This window comes from Xenopus laevis, chromosome 2S, assembly GCF_017654675.1.
Source record: "Xenopus laevis strain J_2021 chromosome 2S, Xenopus_laevis_v10.1, whole genome shotgun sequence".
In the NCBI taxonomy this organism is placed as follows: domain Eukaryota; kingdom Metazoa; phylum Chordata; class Amphibia; order Anura; family Pipidae; genus Xenopus; species Xenopus laevis.
Window position 1 is genome coordinate 50,423,558 of NC_054374.1, and position 24,636 is coordinate 50,448,193.

Genomic DNA, 24,636 nt, shown 5'->3' on the forward strand with positions numbered 1-24,636 from the left:
GTGGCCAGACGAATCTGTAAAGGCAGAAGAAACCGATGAGAATTCTCTTGGGAACTTGAGGTAACCCCTCCCACATATGTCTTTCCATGGTTACCTTGAAGAAGAGGACCCTTAGGCTTTATGGGACAGGAGTTGGCAAAGTGAGACTGACCACCACAATATAGACAAAGCCCCGCCAAACGCCTCCGGAGTTTTTCCTGCTCAGTGAGACGTGCTCTTCCGATCTGCATAGGTTCCTCCGGCGGAATTACAGAAGTCTGCTGGGGAGAAGGAGGCAACAGAGGTCTTTGAAATCGAGGAGCCAGCGTGGGTTGAAATCTCTTGACTTGGTCCCTATCTGCTTGATGTTCTCTCAGCCGAGTGTCCACCTTGACAGCCAAAGCAATAAGGTCTTCTACCTGAGTGGGTAATTCACGGGAGACCAGACTTTTAGGCGGATAGAGAGGCCATTGTAGAATGCAGCATGATATGCATCATTGTTCCAACTCGTCTCAGCAGCAAGCGTACGGAATTCGATAGCATATTCAGCCACGCTGCGATTCCCCAGGCAAATCTAGAACAAGCGGGAAGATGCGGTCGCAACCCGACCAGGAGCATCAAACACCGTCCGGAATTCTTGAAGGAAAGCCTTGGCATCATCAATTAAAGGAGACGCTATCTCCCAGTGCGGAGATGCCCGTTCGAGCACTTTTCCAGGCAGACGAGTAATTACAAATCCCACTTTAGCGTGCTCGGAGTCGAATTCAAAGGGTTGCAGGGCAAACCAGATCTGGCACTGGTTCACAAAACCACAACAGGCTTGGGGATCACCACTGTAGAGAGGCGGTGCCGGAATACGTGGATGGCACAATCAAAAGTCCAGGCAGAGATCAAAAAGGCAGGCAGCATACAAACAGTGTCAAAAGTGTAGGCAGGGTCAAGTTCAGAGAATAAGCAATAATAATAACACCCAGGTACTCACAGAAAATAAGACCTATCATTGGGCATTGAACCGGCGTCTCTGGCGTCCCTTTGTTTTGAATTTGGCGCAGTGATGTCAGGACGCCGGCGTCTCAGCGCCTACATGGGGATCCTGGGTGCCGCCATCTTGAATGCGACGCTGGAAGGGAGAGCCGCGCCTGCCGGCGCTGCTGCCGGCTCTGCTGCCGGCACTGCTGCTGGTAAGAGCCCTGACAGTGTATGCTTTTTGCATATCTAAAAACACCTTAACTGCAATGTCATTTCACCTGACCAATGATGCATCTTTTCAAAATTTTACAGTTTAGGGAACTTTTACATGAAGCAAAATACCCAGAGTTCACTTATCACCAGTAATTAAGGTTCCCTCATGAGGTTCTCATATTCCAGGATAATAATGGCCTCATACACACTACTAAACACAGTCAAGGGTGTTTCATAAACACCTTCCATGGCCCCTTAATTACCATTGAACCTTTAAAGCATAAGGAAAGCTGGGAAGTAAAGAACTTCGATTTGACTCATTGTGGTGGGCCTAGCATACCATATTGGCAGCACCCTTGCCAGCTACTAGTATGCGCATCTTAGCATGCCAAGAGGACTTTGGGAAGCTAATAAGGAAGGATGTAGACATTTAGCCTGAAGATTAAGGCTAATTCCACACTAGGGGACAAATTTATGAAGCTTTTAGCCTCTAGGTTCTGGCAAACAATTGAGTTTAGTTTTGAACTTTCTGCTTTGCTTTTTTGCTGCTGAAAAAAATCAAGCCAGTTTTTGACAAAAATAAAAAGTTTGCCCCTAAAACCAGGTCAGGACTGAGAATTTAAATAGGCCCTGGCATTTCAGGTACACAGAGGCCCAATCAGCCCACATAGAGGCCCAAACAGCCCCCACCAGCCCACTAAATAATGACTTTCTATGGGACCTTATAGCAGCCCCTCTGGCATTTGCCAGAACCCACAGATTGCCAGCCCGAGCCTGCCTAAAACCAAATCTCCTGTCCTCCAAGTGTGGCTCCTTTCTTTCCTGTTATTAGCAGTAAGCACTTGGGAGTGGGTTTGTTTAATAACTATGTGTCCCACAGGTAACGCTGCCTATAGAAATTTAGCACCAGAACAGGTGCGAAAACCAGTGGGCCCTGGCCCTCAGGCCAGCAGCCCCAGACCTGCTGTTTACCCTGCAGAGACAAATTACAGGAAGCATCATGGTGTGGCTCAGAGGTACAAAGTGGGGAGGGGGGTGAGGCTGGGGGATTCGCGATGATGTGCCCTGCACAACCCAGTTTGAAAATGCACTGATAATGGAAAACCACTTTCCTGAGTTTTGGTTATTAAAATCTCTTGCTACTAATGAACCCAAATAGCAGTTTGAGCAGAACAACCTATTCTATAGCTAGGATCTGATATTCACATATTCTGTCTGTAAAACCCAATAAGTGAACGTGACATTCCAAAGAATTCCACTGTGCTGCATTGGTCACTCTGTGCACTCTTTCCAGGAACAACTTACCCTTTGCCTGACGGTTCTTCAAAAGATGCAATACGAAGTAGATTAATCAATAAAGTGTCCATTGAATCTATTCAAGCAATTAAGCAATATGCAAGCTATGCAGCAATATGCAGATTCTACTGTTGTTTGACACTTGATCTAATTCATATTGAGGCTATGAACAATTGTATGCATCATGCAAAGGTATTGTGGCCGCAATTGCCTTTATATGTGCTTATACATGTGTTGCATTCAAAAGCAATAAATAAATGCATGCACATATACATATACATGTATATGCTGTGTGCGTATTCAGTGTTATGCACAGCTGCATGGTCCCTTTTGTGTCTGTATTTTTTGTAATGCTGACTGTGCCCTTGCCAAAGCTGCCAATAAAATCTCTCTTTGTCCTGCAAATAAATCTAAAGGTGGTCATAGACGTAGAGATCTCCTTGAAGTGGGCGATAGAGATCACATTGAAGTGGTGATATCAGGCTGATCCAATCGTGGGCCCTAGGGCCCAACAATCGGATCATAATGATCTGATACGTGTGGTCAGATCTCGGGACGGCATAGATGCACAGATGCGGTCTCAATCCGACGGGATTTTTTAACCTTTACAGCCATCTGATTTCAAATGCATCTTGCATCTGTCAATGTCTAGATTCTTGTTTCTCCAGTTTTATTTTCTGTTACTTGGTTGAGAGAGACACCTTGTGGCAAGATTGGTTAAAACAACGGAACACGTCTTGCTTGCACCACATCCATATGATTTTGACGCTGATCATTGCTACAAAAACTTTTATTATATACAAAGGTAAATATCTTTTCCTTGACTGGATAAAGAACATGTGTCTCCACGGATATGGTCATAACTGGCCAGTGGTGCAGTGAAATATATATCTGACACACTTTAACAGCCTGATGTACATAATAGGTGTTAAGGTGAGAGCCTATGAGATGGAATCTTACCCCCATGTGTAATAAAAGGCTCAAACATTGCACAGGTACAGCAACTCTTAGCAACCAATCAGTGTCGGACTGGCCCACCGGGATACCAGGAAAACTCCCGGTGGGCCCAGGTATGAGTGGGCCCTTCTGCTCACCCAATTTGCCTTGTCTATACCACAGCCATTCCCCCCATTTCCAAGAGAGAAGAGAGGAAATGGAGGGAAGAATTAATGATAATATGTAAGGAGAAGTCATTAAAATAATAAAGAAATAAGAAAAAGAAGAAAAGTGAATGAAAAAAAAAGGAAAAATAATTTGGAGAGTGGGTCCGCCCGCAGGTTTTCTGGTGGGGTCCCAGGATTCCCAGTCCGACACTAGAATTTTTGCTTTTAAATAAGTGGTCAGTAAATGTTTCCTTACTATAGGGATTAGATATACAGTATATTAAACTTTGCGCCATTTATTACATAACCTGCAATAAAGAATGTAATACAGTACAAGTACACAGGTATGGGTTCCATTATCTGTAAACACATTATCCCATAAAAAAACGCATGCCAGCGAGAATCTCATCGTTCCATTCATTTTCAATGAAGCTGAACATTTTTAATGTTTTAATAAACTTGGAAAATAAAGTTAGGAAATATTCCCATTGACTTCTATACAACCTTGGCAGCTTTTACTTGCTGAGTTTTTTTCTGGTAACTTTTCAAAGGTTTTTTCCTCTGACTATTTGAGGTTTTAGAAAATACTGTACTTGCATGTTTTTTCCGTGTCTGTGATCTTTCTCTGCATATTTCTCGAATTGAGAATAAAATTGCAACTTAGTTTTGCTAAGAATCTTAGTGTGGAGATCCAAATTATGGAAGGACCCCTTATCTGAAAACCTCAGGTTGCAAGTATTCTGGATAACAGGTCCCATACCTGGACCATGGCTATGACAAGACTTTTGCTACCAGTTACCAAATAATTATGCCCATCTTTTTACTAAACCAAACTGGAACACTTCTTAGGGTTTCTGTTGGCCATGGACACTGCCCTCAGATTTACATTTGTTCCATGGGAGATTGCCACCTAGCAACAGCTGATGGTTTAAGCAGCAGCCTCCTGAAGATACGCTGGAAAAATTTATTTTACCACTACATCCACGTTTTAGCATTTCCCTTCTGATATGCTTGTGCCTTTAAGATGTGGTGCAATTTCCTTTATATTCTAAACATAAGGAGGAACATTTTTCTCTGTTCTGAGGAAAAAGAGTGATGTTAGACTCTTCTTTATTTTCTCCTCATTTGACTTCCCTGAAGAGGGTTCAGTCCCACAGAGGTACTCCTAAGATGGGAAAAGGAGTCTTTAAATGTAAAGATATCTCTTCTCCAATCAAATCAAAAGTATCTTAAGGTTCCACTCTCAGTAAAGAGGCCCGTTTGGGTTGCTCTAATGGTAACCCTGCACCCTGTAGGAGGTCTGTCTCTACAGGCAATGATTCCCAGGAGTGTGACGCCGCCTCCACTCATAAACTTATTGTCTGGGAATCTGTAATGTTATGTGAATGGATAAATTGCAAATGTCCTCAGCGAATTTGCAGTGAAAAAATATAAATAAACTCTGAAATCTTTCACATAAGTGTCCAGCCAATGACAGGATGTGAATGGCTCAAGTGAACAAAGTAAACTGCTAAACGGCATGAGTTTGCAGGACAAATAACATTCCTCTTAATGCTAATGGAGGATGTTATACCTTTATTGGTGACAAATCCATTGGCATTGTCACTTCTTGTCTCCTTGATAAAGGAAGATGATTTAATGTACATATGCATTGTTTTTTTGCATATTTTCCTGATATACCTCTGTATACCTGAAATGGCAGGGCCTATTTGACTCCCAGTCTAGACGTGCTTGTAACTCTTATTACTTCTAGCTCTAGAGAGCAGCTCTATTTATTGGCCAATCCTTTAAACATGTGACCAGCCTAAGAAGGTTTCACCACAGCTGTGCCAGCTGACCTAGCCTGCAAATCTGCCCTTATGCTACATCCTCCTACATGTTTGTGTCAAATTTCATCCATGAAGTGAGGGCTGGACAAAAGGCTAAGAAATCCTTTGCGTACATTAATACTAAACCTCACTTTATGTAGCACTTTAGTAAATATGGTTGTTTTAAAAGAGCCCAGGACACAATACACAACTTTCGTTCTGCCACTGTCACCTTCTCTATGAAGAGATCAGTGAAGGCTATGCATTGGTTAATCATAACATCAGATTCCTGATTATTCAGCATAGTAAAAAATGGGTCTGCCCTTTTTTTTTTTACTGATATTTCCTGTAAATCTATCTGTATTGCACCCCTCTTGTGCAAAAATTCTAGACAACATCTTATTAAATGAGGTAACTTAGGAGATCCCACGGAGGAGATCTCGTAAATAGAAGCTTGGTCGCTTCCCTGTTTTTCGTGGAAAGATAAGAAAGGTCATCTTTAGCAAGTGCTGAATGCAAAAATGTATATTATTATTTACACCCAGGTGGACCTGTCATGTGCATGCAGCTCCTTGTTGAGATTGAGATATATATTTTGTCAGGCCTTTGTGCTTATCATAACATTGATTCACAGAGCACTTGTGAATATATATCAAGACAGGGCAACAGATGTAGTTATAAAAATCAATTTAACTTTGCAAGATGAGGTATCAGATCTTACAACTAATGCATCATGGTCTAAAAGTTCCCTCATGTTTACAAGAGAATGCCTTCAGGCCCTAAGTGTTTCTACAGAAATTAACCTACTCATGATTGTCAGCCCCTAAAGGGTTAGATATTTGAACTTTCACTTTCCTTTCTTCAGATAAGGATATTGTGCCCAACATATCCAGTTGATCTTACCTTATTATTTAACTTGGGTCTTGAATTTCCATACTGAAACGTATCATTCTGCAAAGGATTTATTATATCAGCAAGTTACAAAACATTGCTTGTAGAACTAACTGTAAGGATTCTCTACAGAGGCTAGTCTATCCTTGCTATGGATACATACACACAGGACTTAAGTTCTCTCTCCTATGAAAGATGTTTAATAATCCTACAGATTTGAGCTCATTGTCCATTAAATTTGCTTGTCTATCAGCAATAAAAACAGTACTCCCTAATTTCTGGCCCTTTGTTATGAGGGATCACATTTGTTATAAATTATAACATTATCCTTAGAGGATCACACTGATTTTTGCAATGTGGTTGAATTAGACAAAAGTTAAGACTGCGATCATTGCCTTGCTGTATTTATAAGCCTCTTAATTTATTTACAATATTACATATTATTAATAATTTACAAATAATATCACAAGATTATTCATTTTGGTCCAATTTTAAAATTTTGATGTGGATACATCCCATTCAAGGAACATTGCTTTTGAAGATCCACAACAACTAAGGCTACCCTGAGATGTAAAACAAAATCTTGGGAAGAAGTTGGATTATAAATCCAAAATCAAAGAGGACAAGAAAGGATGTTACTTTCATCACTAATGTGTCTTTATCCAAATTGATTGGGTTAATTTCATAGTGAATGTTACAATACAGGTAGCTAGATGTTATAAATGATTTAGTTCTAGAAACTATAGCCTGATTGCCTGATACTTCCACTTTGAGATGTATCTATTTCTGCACGACATTTAGGGGCACATTTACTTAGCTCGAGTGAAGGAATAGAATAAAAAATACTTCGAATTTCAAAGTATTTTTTTGGGTACTTCGACCATCTAATTGGCTACTTCGACCTTCGACTACGACTTTGACTTCGAATCGAACTAAAAATCGTTCGACTATTCGACCATTCGATAGTCGAAGTACTGTCTCTTTAAAAAAATCTTCGACCACCTACTTTGCCACCTAAAACCTACCAAGCATCAATGTTAGCCTATAGGGAAGGTCCCCATAGGCTTTCTAGCCAATTTGGGATCGAAGGTATATTGTTCAATCGATGGATTAAAATCTTCGAATTGTTCGATCCTTCGATCGTTGGATCGCAGGAAATGCGGTAAATCCTTCGACTTCGAAGTCAAAGGATTTTACTTCGACGTTCGAATATCGAGGGTTAATTAACCCTCGATATTCGACCAATAGCAAATGTGCCCCTTATTGTTACAACTTTCATTCTTAGTTTATTAAACAACTAAGGCTTAAACTACATCTTGCCACTTAATATATCTTATTATCTCTGCTTTTATCAAAAAGCATTATCCTTAGGATTGTCATCCGCAGACTCCCGGTAAAAAATCTAACTTCCCCGTTCAGCTAATCCCCTTCCTGTGATGTCACACTGCTCCACACTGTCCAATCAGCACTGAGCAGACCTGTGCTTGCTCCCACATCTTAAAGGCACAAGCACATCAGAAGGGAAATGCTAAAACATGGATGTAGTGGTAAAATAAATTTTTCCAGCGAATCTTCAGGAGGCTGCCGCTTAACCCATCAGCTGTTGCTAGGTGGCAATCTTATCCCTTGAACAAATGTTGTTTGCAGGTCATAGATTCCTGCAAACACTTTATCAATATATTTGCTACTTTTTCAGTAGCAGTATGCACAAAATGACTCTTGTATTTGTCTATATGTATTTTGTGGTCACAGCCTCATTGCACCCCCGCCTAATGGTTTTAAAAATTAGTGGTATATATATATATATATATATATATATATATATATATATATATATATATATATATATATATATATTTATGTTTGTACCTTTGGCATGTTATACAGCATTGTATGTTCTTCTCTTTTGTTATTATGAATGTACTCAATCTGCATAAAACATTCTACTATGTTTATGGAAAACTCAATAAAAATTTATTGAATAAAAAATGTTGTTTATATTGTAATCTATTTACTTACTTTTCAGGAATGTAATGGCTAGTTGTTTACATAAACATTCTGTATATTGTAGCTGCCTGTCAGTCCCACAGGCCTCCTCCAGTTTGGTATTTTAGCAACTATTTGGTTGCTAATAACAATAAAATTGTAGCTTCACAGAGAAAAGTTTTTGACTGTTAGGACTGAACGGACCGATTTGTTGCCAGGTGATGACATGCATGGGACGTGTTGGACGTGCAGAATATAATAGGACTGATCGTGAAATCGCAGGTACAATCATGTATCTGAGTCGGATGTGAACGCTGCACACCGTGGGGCAAATTCACTAAACGACGAAGCGCCTAACGCTAGCGTGAATGCGCCAGCGTAGTGCATTTTCGTTAATTCGCCGATTCACTAACGGACGCTGGTGTAAATTCGTTAGTGTTACTTCGCACCCTTACGCCTGGCGAATTTGCGCAATGGCCGTAACTACGCAAATTCACAAAAGTGCACATTTTTCTGAACGCTACCTTTTACGCCAGACTTCCTTCGCCACCTCAGACCAGGCGAAGTGCAATAGAGTAGACATTGCATTTATTTTCCCATGTGTTAATATATCTACAGTATTCTAATGACAGAGGTTTTTCTAGTCCCATTAATCTTTTATAAGATAATTTGCTTGAGGTTCTGACAAGGGAAACATTTACATATTTGTAAAAAAAAAAACAAGATTCTAATGATTTTGGGATTCATTTGCTGCTCTTGTGCTTCCTGACTTTGCCAAAATGCTCCCTAACGATAACAGAATGTGAAATAGATGAAAATGAGGGCACGGCTCCTAATGAGACAAGCTGCAAATGTGCAATAAAAACACAATCTGCCTGCTCTTAAGTGAGCTAAATGGTCATAATCTGTAAAGTAATATTTTGTTATTGATTATTCCTCAGCTGCAAAGCTTCAGATGGAACTAATGGCACTGGTGTAAAAATATGCATTAGCTAAGCCCAGGGTAATATAAAGGATAATGCACCCTCTATTAATAATATATAATATTATTATATATCACTGGGGGAGTTCATGACCATATAAAGGCACAGCAAGTATTGGAGTGCTCAACCTGGTAAAAAAAAAAAAACTTTGTCGGTAGTTCCATGCGTGCTGACTCGAAACTCATGGGACCCCCAGGTGGGGCCTGTGTGGGACAAAATTCGAGCTACCATGGTGGGTTGGGGTTAGTTGTGGGTCAAACCACAATCAGTAAATTGCTGTTCCCCAGTGGCCCCATCCAGGAACACACTGGGTACTGGTTTGGTGCAGCATTTTGCACTTTAGGTTCAGGTGCAGGTTTCTTTTGACCTGCGCATCACTATTTGTTAGGTTCCAAGTGTTGTACTGTGTGACCCATACTGTCTGGTGTAAATTAAATCAGTAGTACTATGCAACAAAACAGCAGTACATTGAATTTATGATTTGAAGTGCCAAAAACATTGTATGTATGTCAACATTGTATGTACGTCACAGTAAGTCATGTGGTAAGATACAGTTGTGTTCAGAATAGCAGTGTGTTTAAAAAAGTAAATAAAGCTCAAAATTCTTATAATAGCACACGGAACATGAGGATGCTCTGTGTGTGTCTGAGAAGAAGCAGAGCACAGGCAGTAATTCGTGCTGAGACCGGCTGCGATATTCATACTTGCGGCTCTGGCAGGTACAAAGCGCCCATTCCACCTGTAAATGGAGTGGTCCTTCTGGCATTTGCCAGAAGAGACAGATTGCCAGTCCGGGCCTGGTTAGGTCACATCAGCCAATGAATGTACTCCCAACACTTCTTCCTGCTACAGTTAGAGCTGCAGTATTTCTGGTCAGGTAATCTCTGAAGCAGCACACAGACTATCACAAAATGGTGATAAAAGTAAAAGGGCAATATTTACTAATATATTTTCCAGTTCAGTAAACTCCTTTACTATGCCACTTTTAATGTACAATACAAATTTAAGGCCAAGAATAAATGGATGAGGTCTCCTATAGTGAAGAGTATACAAACAAAACAATAGAGAGCCTAATACAGATCCGACCCCCCATCTAAAGGTTTTTTTTCTCCACTGGCTTATGTACCCCTGCCTTCTGCTCTAACATGAGTGTGCACCTTACATGCACCAGGGCAATTTTTGTGGCCTGCCCTTGGCAAACTTTTCTAAGACCCAAAAGATATCCCTAAACGTACCAAAAATGTACCTGATTATTGTGCCATGACATCAATGACCTTCATGAGCTACTGGACATTTATTAAAATATGTACGTAAGGAGATCCCTTGTAAATTGTATTTGTTATGGGGCACAGAGGCAAGTTCTGCCTCTAGTTCAAGATCCATATATTAAGCATTACTGTATTAAGACTCATCATCAGACTGATGGTATCAAGGTATAATGTCAATCAAATACAATCAAATAGGATACAATCAAAGGCTTTGCTGTAAGTACTAGATTTAGCTGTTTATTTATAATGTATTATTTGTTTTCAACCAATAATCTTAATGTGCTGGTCTGCGAGCAAAAACATAGAAATGCAATTCTCTGTCATAATTCAGTTTATTAATATGTTTATCACAAATGCTCACAATATCAAAGCATTGTTTTTTTCCCCAGCATGCTAGGTGGAGACATTATAAAATAAAAAAAAAACCCAGTTTTCTTTGTCTTTAAAAGGTTTTCAGTCTTACAGCCGTCTGTCCTTACCTATACTGATTTCACACTTATCTCAAAGTATTATTTGGTTGTTGCACTTCCAAAGCAAAGAAAGGGGAGAATAAGGAACAAAGACCAAATAAGCAGCATTACAGCACAATTCAGATTAGTTGTACACTTAGGATAAAAATAAGCATTAATACACTGGCCGCACAGCAAGCAACAACAGTTCTGTAACAGTGAAACACAGGTTCTGATTCTGATGCCAAATCCACTACATGACAATGATAGAAGCAATAGGCAAACAGCACAGGAGGAGCGTCCATGCTGCAGTCTAATATTAGGCAGCATGGATCCTGTGAAAAGCACAACATATTTAGAACATTACTCTTCAAGTATTGTCGTATCACAGATTTTTTTTCTTACATTAAAGCCGCAAGAAAGAAAATGTTAAAGTATGCCTTGTAAATAAATAAATGTATATAAAAAATTGTACTATATTTGTTTTCTCGTGTATGGATTTATATAAATGTTTGGGACATTTAATAAACCATTGGTAAGGGAGTGTTTGTCCCTTTTTGCAGCCACTGCATGCACAGCCAAGTCGAGGCAGTTAATGAATTATCAAATACTAAAACTTTATGATTAAGAACAAAGTCCAATGCCATCATACTAAAAGCCTTCCATGAGGAAGTGTGTGGTTAGACACTACACAGGCTACTTGTCATGGCACAGTTGTGTCAGTGGATGGATACACTACAAAATGGTTTATAGTAGGGAACACAGAGTGCTAGGTGAATGAGTTCTCTAACATTCTTCAATAATCCTCTGCTTGATTTCTTTCTTGCGCTCTGTAAACCAGCGCCTCCTATAGTAAAAAAATAAAAATGAATCAAGGCTAGACAAAAGTATCACTTATCTAGTAGAATTATAATCTCTGATGCAAAGTCTGTGGAGGATAATGGTATCTGTACCTTTAGGGCTATTCCACACGGGGAGATAGCCTTGCGTTTGCGGTCGCGGCGACAAAGCGCCGCGCCAGTCGCCGCGACCGGCGCAGGTGACAGTTTTGTATGGGCGCCTATGTAAAAACGCCTGTGCTAACCACACGAGGCGATGCGCTTTTCAACAGTCGCCTGAAAATGCCTCGCCAGGCTTTTTCAGGCGACTGTTGAAAAGCGCATCGCCTCGTGTGGTTAGCACAGGCGTTTTTACATAGGCGCCCATACAAAACTGTCGCCTGCGCCGGTCGCGGCGACTGGCGCGGCGCTTTGTCGCCGCGACCGCAAACGCAGGGCTATCTCCCCGTGTGGACTAGCCCTTACTGACAAATGCTAATTATCATTTAATGAGATTATTTAGGAGGGTCAGAATAAAAAGGATATTAGCAATATTTTAGGCCAGGATTCAGGCACATGTGACATAGCCACTTACCTGAAACATAGGTCATGCTCTTGGGTAAATATATTTACCGAAGAGCTGGAAGATGGCGTCTGTGAACTCCGCTGGACAGAATCTGCACCGAGTGGTAAATAAAGACTTAGGGGCATTTGCCAGGGGTAGCAGCTAGGCTGGGGGGGGGGGGGGGAAGGAGGGGCTCCATGTAGAGTAGGGTTTTTTTACTTTAGGGTTGAATTCTCCTTTAAATGTGGCTCATAGGTAAAAAAGGTTGCATACACCTGCTCTACACAGTACTAAGGAAGTGGCACTATATGTTACATAACCACAATCTATACAGTTCATACATTCAATAAAGAATTATAATAATAACTATAACCTGTCAGTAGTGACAAAACAAAAGTTGATATTGAAAATGTTGATTTAAATGTCAATATGTATAGCTAGGTGTGCTTTTGTAAATGAAAATATTTACCTTGTTACACCATCTCATACTGATTTGCAGTGATAAACCGTGAAAGACAGCAAGCCAACAACATTCCAATCAGCTGCAAGACGAAGAAAAGTCACAGACTCATTAGACCTATACTATAAAATATTTTTTTCCCATGTATATTAGTCTCTCATGCACATTAGCTTTTTATTCTGTAGGAATCGGATTGTTATACAGGAAAAAAACAACACTGAACCTCATGTTTAAAATAAAAGCTTTACAATTCAAATCTTCCCACTGTTCCATATTTTACATGACACTCTCTAAGTGCTGGGACAGTGAGTGAGTTGAGACTTGAGAGAATGTGGAACATGGTTGGGAGGAATGGTTGCAGAAATGGAAGTGGTTCTTCTCAATGAAAGCCAAATTATTTATATTAAGTGTTCCATTAATTTAGATAGTATACACCACTTACTCACTTAGTGCCCGCTATGATCAATAACATTTTAAAAAAAATAATATATGGAATGGTTCCCAACAAAAATACCTGGAAAACATCAAACTAAAGCTGAAAATATAATTTGGAAGTTTGAAACTTGTTTTTAATAAAAACCTTTACAAATGTGTTTCTGAGAGTCTTTCCTACATTAGCACTTTATATCTTGTTATTTCTATCCTTCAGCTTCATGCAATGTACAGTTTTCTAATGAAAAAGAGCCTTATGCCAAAGAGGGAATGCCCTTGAAATGGGTGTTTCAACAAGACAACTAAACACACCAGTAAATGAGCAACATCTTGGTTCGAGACCAACAAGATTGAAGTATTGGAGTGCTCAGCCCAATCCCCGGACCTTAATCTAATAGAAAACTTGTGGGGGACATCAAAAATGCTGTTTCTGAAGCAAAACCAGGAAATGCAGAACTGTGGAATGTAACAGGTACCAGAAGTTGGTGCAACACAGATGTGCAGCACTAACTCAGAAACAGTGGTTATACAATTAAATATTAGTTCAGTCATTCAAAGGAAAGCAAAATCTTGAAACATTTTTCAGTTTATACAATGAATGTTTGAGTTTGTAAAGAAGAATACAGACACTGCTGTTTTTTGGAACAGCCTAATAATATTCCATTTACTTCACTTTCTGTAAAGGAATAAAACAAATTTGATACATTTTTCTTCATGCTTTGATTTGGAATAGAATGTGCAGTGTTTCCAATGCATTTGCTTGTATGGAAATAAAAGCTATTATAAGGATTTTGAGCTTTATTTACTTTTTGAAACACACTGTTATAATTATGAAAACAACTGCATATATTTGCACTACTAACATGGCAGTAATATGTGTTAAATATTTGTTTTACATTCTATAGCTTTTATATTTTCAAATTTTCACTTTTTACCCACATGTTTAAGAGATTTAGGGCTGTACATATATACACAGAACCTAGTGAAAGTTAACTAATTGCTACACTTCAGGAAATGCCCCTATACTGAAGGAAAAAAAATGCTGAAAATCGGCTGGTATATAGCAGAAACAATATCCACCACTAGATATTTCAATAGGGAAAGGTACTGGCTCTGAGGAAGGTGCACCTGTCAGCGAACAATACATAACAGTTCTCATTGAGAAAATGATGGCTTCTCTGCAGTCTTGCGGAATCCTCTCTGTTGAAGTTAATTTAAATGATCTCTGTGACAGTGATGCAAGCAGTTGAGAGCCCATGATCCCATACACACCTATAGAAAACTATGATGCCTATCTGTGCACCAAAGCAGGATTCTGTTGAGCTGAACTATGAAAACTATTTGCTATCAGGTGTCTCTTTTAGGCTTTGTCCTTCATAGGTGATATTAAATCTGTATCCTTTTGTACACATTGTTTGCAATCAATAGGCTTAAAACAGTAGATGGGACTTAAACTGCAAGTCATAAGATCTACAGTTTTGAAACTTAGGGACCAGGCACCACAGATTTACTGGGTTCTGTTCTCTTCTATTGGAATCTCACATGGCTGGGCAATGTGTACTTCTGTCAGAAGTGGAAATAAAGCAAAGATCCACAACCAGAGGCTCGTGAGAAACAACTTGTTCACCAACCCATTGGATGTTGCTCTCAGTGGCTTCAAAAAAGTGCTAATTTTTATTCCTGGCTTGGAGGCAAGTTTTGGTTGCATAAAACCAGATGTACTGTCAAGTAGAGTCTCTTGTAGGCCACATAGGGGCAACCTTTATTTTGCTTGCGCTGCTCCCGAAGCACTTTTTACATTTTTAAATGTGGTTCACTGGTATAAAGGGTTAGGGACCCATGATATAAAAGCTTTAAAGTTATACTTAAATTCTTTGCTGCTGAAGGCTGTTTGCATTAAGTGTAATTTTTAGGACACGGACTACCATTTACGTTTTCCTCATGTATAAGGAACAAGGAGGCATTAATCATCTGAATAAAGTGATTTGTATTAAAAACCACAGGTATGGGCTCTATTATCTGAAAACATTTTATCTAGAAACCATGTAATCAAAAAGCACTTAACTTGCCATTGGTTCAAAAGTCAAATGGCTGTTCTGATAAACTTACACAGACAAATCTTTTTCCTCACTTTTGCCTTTTCGAGCACTAACATTAATTTTAAATGATTGTAAATAAACTTTGTTTTATACAAAATCCTTGGCAGGGAAGTGGATGTACCACCCATTTGCAGTCTACAGTGGGTGCTGCTTTGCCAGAAGTTTGCTCTGTGCAAGATTATTCAGAAGGCTCTGAAATATCATTGCATTTTTATTTACTATGAAGTTCTATTTAAGCAAATAATTATCTTTTTCGTGATTTCCATTTTTCTGTCATAATAAAACATTACCTTGAGTGATGGTAACTAAGCTGCATAAATCAATGTTGGTGGCAAAGCAATCCTCCAGGGAGATACCCAATTGCTATTTATAAAACAAGAATAATTATCCCTGAAGTTCCTGTAAGGAATAAATAAGCAGTTGCCTTGTTGCCAACAAGACAGAGCTGGTTTGTGGAGATGCTGCAGAATGCACTCAAAGCAGCAGTGAACTTTTTTCAGAGTTTTACTTTTTTATAATCATGTAAATTGTCTAAGCAATGAAGCACTCTAGTGGATGATTAACATTTTGCTTACGCTGTCTGTAAGGCCGATATGTAAAGTTTTGCCTCAGTGATTTAAATAGTTTGTAATTGATGTTAACTGAAAATTTGGCAAACAGTCCAGTTAAATTGAAGGTGATTGTAAACAATTTGATTCAACCACATTTAACTTACTGCCCAATCACTAATAGCAGTGCTGAAAATTGAGAGAATATTTGCAATCACATGAGTAATAAGTGAAAGTGAAGCCATATAAGATGTTTGAAGTAATTTAGCTGCACAACACTTCCAGCTTACAGAGGACTGATGTAGTTAAGTCAGTCTTTCATGCAGTACAATCAGTAAGACAGTTAATTAACCATAAACAGGCTTGTGTATCTGTAAGAAATGTACTGTATAAAGTTCCATATCCTAGGCTGCATAAATGTGTGGCTATATCCTTTAACAATATACAAGAATGTTCTAAACTTCCAAACATACCAATTTATTTAGCTGAAATGAAAAGTAGGAGAACTGAAAGGGGAATTCACTTTTAAGGAACTTTACAAAATATATTTATTGAAATGACATCAGTGCATACCCAGAATAGTTCCTCCATACAGGTGCTCTAATGTAACTGTAATGTAATGTAAAGAACCCATGTGCAGAGGTGTTGGTCATCCATGTCAGATCCATAGACAGTTGTCGGAAACCTCAGGGACAGGGCAACCAGGACCATTGGCAGGGTCTGCTGTATGGTTCCCCAACACCTTAGCATCTTTAGATTCCCCACCTTCTGCAAATAAGAAAGCAACCTGGCAAGTGTGGGGTATGGAGAGTATTTGCACTTGTAGGGACCCGTAGGGTTAATTCCCCTCCATATTTGAGCCTCATGTGTGAAAACCCCTATGTAGATTTAGCTACAGGGTTTCCCAGGAGCTGGACAAGGGGCCAGAGCACCACTATAAAAAGAGATGCTATGTGCTCACACAGCCATTATTGTTGTATTTGCTGCCAGTGTTCTAGTTTCACTTTTGGATGCAGGATGGAGTGATCGTTGGCTGGGGTGCTGCAGTGGAAGACCTCAGGCTATGGAGACACACCACATGGCTGCTATGCCCTGTGTGGGCTCAGGGATAACAAGACCCTGATATTCCTGAAGATGGATGCCAGACACTGGACTTTAAAGGCTCGTGCTATAGACAGTACTGGGAGCTACAGTTCAGCAAATGGATCAAGCAAGTGTGTGCTCGATTGGGAGAGTCTGGAGCCTATAAAAAATCTCATCAATGTTGATGCCTGTTTCTGCTCTGTGTGAGCCTGCCAGCTCTGTGTGTGAGCCCTTGGGTGAGTCTGCCTGGGGAGAGTAGAGGAAAGGGAAAGGATCCAAGCGTTTCTATTGTGTCACAGGCTGTTTGTTTACGCACTTGTGAGGGTATGAGCAGATTAAGGGGGGGCAGCTTGGTTAAGTTACACTGCTGTCCATCTGGAAATTAAGCAAAAAGGACAGCAACCCACCTGCCCCTCGTTTCATATGAGTGCTATGAATAGGGCTTGTGCCGAAAATACTTTTAAAACACAGAAAAGTGATGGTTTCTGTTATCACAAATTCAGCAAAATCAGCAAAAACAATAGATTTTTTTTTGTGATAACAACAAAAGTAAAGTACATTCAGCACAAGCCCTGTTCAGCATAAAAACCATTCATTTTGAACAAGGGAGTATAGTGCCTGGGAGAGCAGGCTGATAAAACATGACTAAGAAGGGCACTATAGGAATAAGTAGTTACATCCGACTTTGAGTCTGAATATAATAAACCTACATAAACCTTTGCTAATTTATTTAATCATCCAAACCTAATCACCAGATACATACCTGTGAGAATGCTATTCCAAAAGCCACACCAGCTATAATTCCCATGTTAGTCTCCATAAAGTTTGTCACTAATTCATAGCAGCCCTATGGGAGGAAAAAAACATTACTAAGAACATCTGGTAGCCGAGAAAATCTCTTACAGCTTATTTAATCAGCTGAAAATTTCAGGGTGAGCGTATCTTTATGCAATATATTGTAATCAAACTGTACCAGAAGATCAGCTCTATGCCTACCTGGCTCACAGGGTAATATATATGTGTTGGGACAGGGTGCAGTTTTGAAAGTTTTAGGGATCAACAGATTTATTGATTTTTTTTTTTTGTGATTGCAGGCTTAAATGCGCAAATGTACAGTAAATGCGTTCACTTTGCTTTCTCCTTGCACATAAACTACATAAAACACAATACATTTTATCCAATGGAGGAGTAAACTCTTTTACTAATCTACTATTTAAGGCCTCTAATAGGTGTCATGGAACAGTAGTTCCATATCAGCAGTTAAAGGAGTAGTTCACCTGTAAGTTAAATTTTACCATGTTATAGAATGTCTTACATGTAGCAACCTTTCCATTGGTCTTTGTTCATTCATTCTATATGAGGTTACAGTTTTATTGTTATTGTTACTTTTTATTACTCAGGCCCTCTTCTATTAATCTCGCAGTCTCTCATCCAAATCACTGCCTGGTGGCTAGGATAAATTGGAAACTAGCAACCAGATAGCTGCTAAAATCCAGACTGTAGGGCTGCTAAACAAACAAAAAACCAACAATTTAAAAAAAAAAAAAAAAAGCTGTTCCAGTACATACTTTGTGTCAAGTAGAATGGACAGTTGGTAAGCTCAAAGAGTAGAGTATTTAAATTACAGCAGCCTGGGTTTGCCCTGAGATAAAAGTATTGCTATCTATGCCTATAACTTTCAGAACGTGGCATTTGCATATACAAAAAAGTGTACTTATTCACAAAATAATTTTTAAAAACTATTGCTGAAATTTTGATCCTTCATGTGTTGGAAATACTTCCATAAATCCCTAATGGCAAAGGCCACTTGTGGGTAATAGGGATGTAGCGAACGTCGGAAAAAAAGTTCGCGAACATATTCGCGAACTTGCGCAAAAATGCGAGCGGTTCGCGAACGGTTCGCGAACCCCATAGACTTCAATGGGAAGGCGAACTTTAACATCTAGAAAAGACATTTCTGGCCAGAAAAATGATTTTAAAGTTGTTTAAAGGGTGCAACGACCTGGACAGTGGCATGCCAGAGGGGGATCAAGGGCAAAAATGTATCTGAAAAATCTGCCTGTGTGTGCTTGGAAGAGATAGTGTAGGGGGAGAGCTGTTAGTGATTTCAGGGACAGATGATAGTAAGCTTGCTGGCTAGTAATCTGCTTGATACTGCTCTGTATTGGAGGGACAGAAGTCTGCAGGGATTTGAGGGACATTTTAGGTAGCTTTGCTGGCTAGTAATCTACTGTTCTCTTTAAACAACTGCCATACGTTGACCTTGTAGGCATTGTTTGCCCAGTTTTTTTGGACGCAGCCACTGAAGCACAGTTGCCAGAAAAAATATGCCATATAAATGCTGAAAATAGTAATTTTTCGCCATACGTTGACCTTGTAGACATTGTTTGCCCAGTTTTTTTGGACGCAGCCACTGAAGCACAGTTGCCAGAAAAATTATGCCATATAAATGCTGAAAATATAAATTTTTTTGGTTGCAGCCACTGAAGCACAGAGGCCAGAAAAATTATGCCATATAAATGCAGAAAATATGCATTTTTTTGGTCGCAGCCACTGAAGCACAGTTGCCAGAAAAATTATGCCATATAAATGCTGAAAATATAAATTTTTTTGGTTGCAGCCACTGAAGCACAGAGGCCAGAAAAATTATGCCATATAAATGCAGAAAATATGCATTTTTTTGGTCGCAGCCACTGAAGCACAGTTGCCAGAAAAAATATGCCATATAAATGCTGAAAATAGTCATTTTTTGCCATATACGTTGAGTCAACGTATGGCAAAAAATGACTATTTTCAGCATTTATATGGCATATTTTTTCTGGCCTCTGTGCTTCAGTGGCTGCGGCCAAAAAAACTGGGCAAACAATGCCTACAAGGTCAACGTATACACTACTACAGCGGTGGATACGGATTACGTAAAATATATTATGGCTGCTTGAAAAAAGTCACTCCGGTGTTTTTTCTGGAGACGGTAATATTATGGATATTTAGACAGAATGTGAACAAGGTCACACAGCTAGATGGCGGGTTGAAGAAAACAGTGTGCAAATAATGCCTACAGGGCAAATAATGCCTAAAAGGTCAACTTATACACTACTACAGCGGTAGTAAAATAAAAAAAGTAAAATAAAAAAAAAATGAATATTAAAAAAAAAAAATTAAAGTTGGTGCTGCTGAACTACTAGGAGCAGCAGATTAGCACACCAGTCCCACTCCCCAACACTGCTAGACTAATAGCACTGGGCTCTTATAGTAGTAGTAGTAGTAGTAGTAAAACAACAAAAAAATAAATAAAAGCAGTCCTTACAAGGACTACTGTTATTGCAGCAGTCAGCAGATGAGATCAGAAGCAGGACAGCTGCCCACTGCAGCTACATACAGAGCACTGCAGTAGAAGGTAGATTACTAGCCAGCAAAGCTACCTAAGCTTAAATGTCCCTCAAACCCCTGCAGACTTCTGTCCCTCCAATAACAGAGCAGTATCAAAACGATTACTAGCCAGCAAACTTTCAACTGTCCCTGAAATCACTAACAGGCAGCAGCTCTCTCCCTACACTATCTCTTCAGCACACACAGGCAGAGTGAAAAAACGCTGCAGGGCTTCGGTTTTTATAGGGAAGGGGAGTGGTCCAGGGGAGAGCTTCCTGATTGGCTGCCATGTACCTGCTGGTCTGGGGTGAGAGGGCAAAAAAAAGCGCCAACAATGGCGAACCCAAAATGGCGAACGTCGCGCGACGTTCGCGAACTTCCGGCGAGCGCGAACACCCGATGTTCGCGCAAACAAGTTCGCCGGCGAACAGTTCGCGACATCTCTAGTGGGTAACCACATGCAACTGAGATACATACCCTCTGGTTCACTTTAGTGAAATTGATAGTCATGTTGCGCAGATCTTGTGGGTTGCAATCACTAGTATTAGAACAGCAGCTGGATGGGAAACCATAATCATGCCAGTACAGGCTGGAGGTCCAGTTTGTATAATACTGAACTCCACAGCACTTCAACTACGAAAAAAGGGAGAATTAAAAATATGAAAAAAAATATATTTTAAAAAGCATAAAGAAATGTACACATAATTTAACTAGCATATTACACTTCTATAAACGACTTTATGACTATGTCATTATGAGCCTCTCATGGGCAGCTGATCATGGCCTAGGTCCCTATGGGATTGGGGAAGCACAAAACTGTTCCTGTGTGGTTTACAGAGATGTACAGGGGATTGCAAAGGGATGGAGAGTCTGATTGTTAATTATGCATTTAGATTAAGGGCTGTATGACTTTCCTGAAGATGGGTCAACTGGACAAGTTGTATTTATGCTAAGGGTTGATAGCTCTGTTGCTAATTATTTGTTAATTATTATCCGTTAGTATCCGTAAGTAACTCTACTGGGCTGTAGGGAGAAGAGTGTGTTGATAATTTTAGATATACTCTGCTGTAAACTTTACTAAGCAGAGCATAGTTCTTATTTGATGTATACACCCTGCTTCCTTAAAGTGCTGCGGATTATGTTGGCAAGATTGTTAATAATGGCAGCACAGTGGTGAAGAGAATGGTACTCCGGGTCAGCACACTTTTCTGCAAACAGAAACACAGGCCAGATGTCTAAGGTAACGGATTATATTTACTGGAGGGTGCCTAACATTGGGCTTGAATTTGCCTTGACTTGTCCTTTAAGTAACTAAAACAGGAAGAGACATTTTACATTATATTTGCCTGTAAGAATAGAATTTATAGTGGAGAAAAGAAACTACACGAATCTTAAATTACTTACACTGCTCTGCACATCATCAACAGCATGACTCCTTTCATCATTGCCATTGTAGTTCTGTATGGCTTCAGTATATGTCCGCAGGAAAGTGTCCTTGATCTAGACAATAACATAGAAATAGGTTAAGATTAATTGCATTACCATTCTTAAAGGGGAACTCCACAAAACATAAACATTTTGAAAAGTAAACATAATTTCAAGCACCTTTGCAATATACATCAATTAAAAAATATGCTTACTTTTCACGTTTTTAATGGTTTGAAACTGTTCCCTAAGCCTAGCCCCCTGCTCTCCTTCTGATGTGTCTGACTACTTTGTTGAGCTGGCTGACTACCGTTACTTTGTATCAGCAGCCATCCATCCTTAGCCTGCATCCTCCAAACCCCACAATTCCTTGCACATGTGATTTCAATAAGGAACGGAACATCACAGTGCAATGCATTGTGTCCTGCATGCTGTCTGTAAGCTGTGGAGAAGTTGTTACAATTTGTAACATTAGTGTTTAGTCCCTCCTTCCGTGCCAGGATTTCAAATGATGCAGAAAGAGAATAACTCAGCATAGAAAATAGCATTTATTCACACTTTTTGAAAAAAACAGGTAACTGTGATGGTTATATTAGGGGTTATGTGGGTCTCATTATCAAATTTTGATTTGGAAGTCAGAGTTCCCCTTTAAGTACCAAAAGAGAAAACAGAATAAAATGCAAACATTACTAATTTGAGGGTCAAAAACAATCCATCCAGAGCTTTTTCAGCGATGGGGGACCTACACATATAAATTATAAAATACTATGTGTATATATTCTTGATCACAAAGATGATCTCAGCCTATGAAGAGGCCCATTATTATGGTAAATGACTAACCAGCTCTGTACAAAGCACCTTCAAATAAGTCTTAAAGGTTCATTAACACAAAACTACTTGTACTAAACTGGTGTACTATATTGTAGGGATGCACCGAATCCACTGTTTTGGATTTGGCCGAAAACCGAACCCTAATTTGCATATGCAAATTAGGGGTGGGAAGAGGAAAACCTTTATTACTTCCTCGTTTTGTGACAAAAAGTCAAGCGATTTCCCTCCCTGTCCCTAATTTGCATATGCAAATTAGGCTTCGGATTCGGTTCGGCCTGGCAGAAGGATTCGGCAGAATCCGAATCCTGCTGAAAATGGCCGAACCCCGAACCGAATCCTGGATTCGGTGCATCCCTAATATATTGGGTTTCAGAGTTTTTAAAAATGTATTTGTTCATCCAATAAAAGCACACTCTCAACGTTCAGATCTGATTTGCAATTGGAATTAAACCTCTTCAATTCTGTGCGGAAACCCTATCAATAATGGCCTTTTTACCCTAGCGAAAAAACAAGATTTACCTGTATGTTTGGGTAACTGTATATGTAGTACAGCTGGAATCACATTTGTTATAATATATTTATGTGTGTTCTGCATATTTTGTTAAAGATTTAGAACCCTGTTCAATTTTTAAAGATGATTGAATAGAACATTCTGCATGATCTCATTAAATATTTTAATATTCTACACACGTTTTAGTCCATGTAAATGATATTAAGGTGATTTATAAAAAAGGTTAAAATATGTAGTGAATGATCACCTGAAGGTAAAGCTATAGGGGCAAATCTACTAAAGGGAGAAAAATCGCCAGCGTGATGTCATTTCAGGAATTTGCCGATTTACTAACAGGCAAAAATTCGCTTGCGAAGGAGTTAGACTCTAGCGCTACTTCGCACTCTAACGCCAGGCAAATTTTCGCTCTGGTGAATGGATGTAACTACACAAATTCACTAAGATGCGGATTTTACTGAACGTTACCTCTTGTGCCAGACTTGCCATCGCCACCTTAGACCAGGCTAAGTGCAATAGAGTAGATAGGAGTTCCTCAAAAAAAAATGTGCGACTTTTCAGTTTTTCAGGGTGATAGGCTGCAAAAGATCCTAATTTTTTTCTTAGGGCACCCAGCTTCCCCCTACATTTCCTTACGTATGGCAGATAAACTATACACTGGGCACATGTGTAGGGCAATATAACAACTTCATTTTATTAAGGTTCCCTGGGCTTGTGTAGTGTAATGTATTTGCTGCAACATATACGTCCATTGAAATTTAACTTCCCGCCATATGCAAATTAGCCAACACTAGCACAACTTCGATTTGCTTGCCGAATTAACGCTAGCAAAACGTTGTCATCGTTCGGCGCCCTGGACGCAACTTTGCATTTTAGTGATTTAGCGTTGTCCTGGCGAATTTTCGCCTGGCAAAGTGTGGCGATGTGAGCGAAGCCGTCTCTGATGAATTTCCGCAGGTTAGTAAATTTGCCCCATAGTGTTGCACAAAACCATTTATTCCACAGAATAAAATCATTCCTCCACTAGGTGGAGCAGTGTGCAAGAGGAGAAAGAAAAGCAAATATCCTTGGTGAGCGTAAAAATGTATGTATTGGAAGGCCCTGAGACAATCCAGTGGGTAGAGCAAGACAACCCCATATTAAAAATAATATTTGTGGCCCAAGTTAGATTTCACAGCACTTGAACAAGAATTTGAAAGTCTGGTACACTGATTACTTTGTAATCTCTAATATGCTCTTTGGCAAAAGAAATAAATTTGAAATGCTACCATATCAGAGGAAATATCTGCAATGTACACTAAATTCAAGATGAACCCCACAATGTATCAATTTTCTTAGATACAGTGAAGCAAAATGCAAACTACTGTACTACAAACTGTAGAAGGTGCTGTAACGACAAGGAAAGGCTAATTTACCCACAGTGAATTCAATTGCAATGGTGGTGCTCCTTTTCAGGCCAAAAAAACACACCGACACAAGGATCTTTCACAGGAAGTGCCACAGCACCTTCTTACTTCCACCACCTATTCTAGGGATACATAGCACAGGGTTGG

At 39.5% G+C, this 24,636-nt stretch overlaps 1 protein-coding gene across 1 annotated transcript in view; it reads right to left on the reverse strand.

Annotated features, from left to right (window-relative positions):
• Positions 1–10,809: 10,809 nt before the first annotated feature.
• The window catches only part of tspan7.S (tetraspanin 7 S homeolog), a 75,232-nt gene continuing 61,405 nt past the window's right edge, over positions 10,810–24,636 (reverse strand). Inside the window, exons 4-8 of the mRNA XM_018249228.2 lie at positions 21,724–21,819; positions 20,797–20,952; positions 17,714–17,797; positions 12,798–12,870; positions 10,810–11,792 (exon numbers count right to left, since the gene is read on the reverse strand). Of these exons, the coding sequence (XP_018104717.1) occupies positions 12,802–12,870; positions 17,714–17,797; positions 20,797–20,952; positions 21,724–21,819 (405 nt within the window). The 3' untranslated portion in view covers positions 10,810–11,792; positions 12,798–12,801. The remainder of the gene's footprint in view (positions 11,793–12,797; positions 12,871–17,713; positions 17,798–20,796; positions 20,953–21,723; positions 21,820–24,636) is intronic.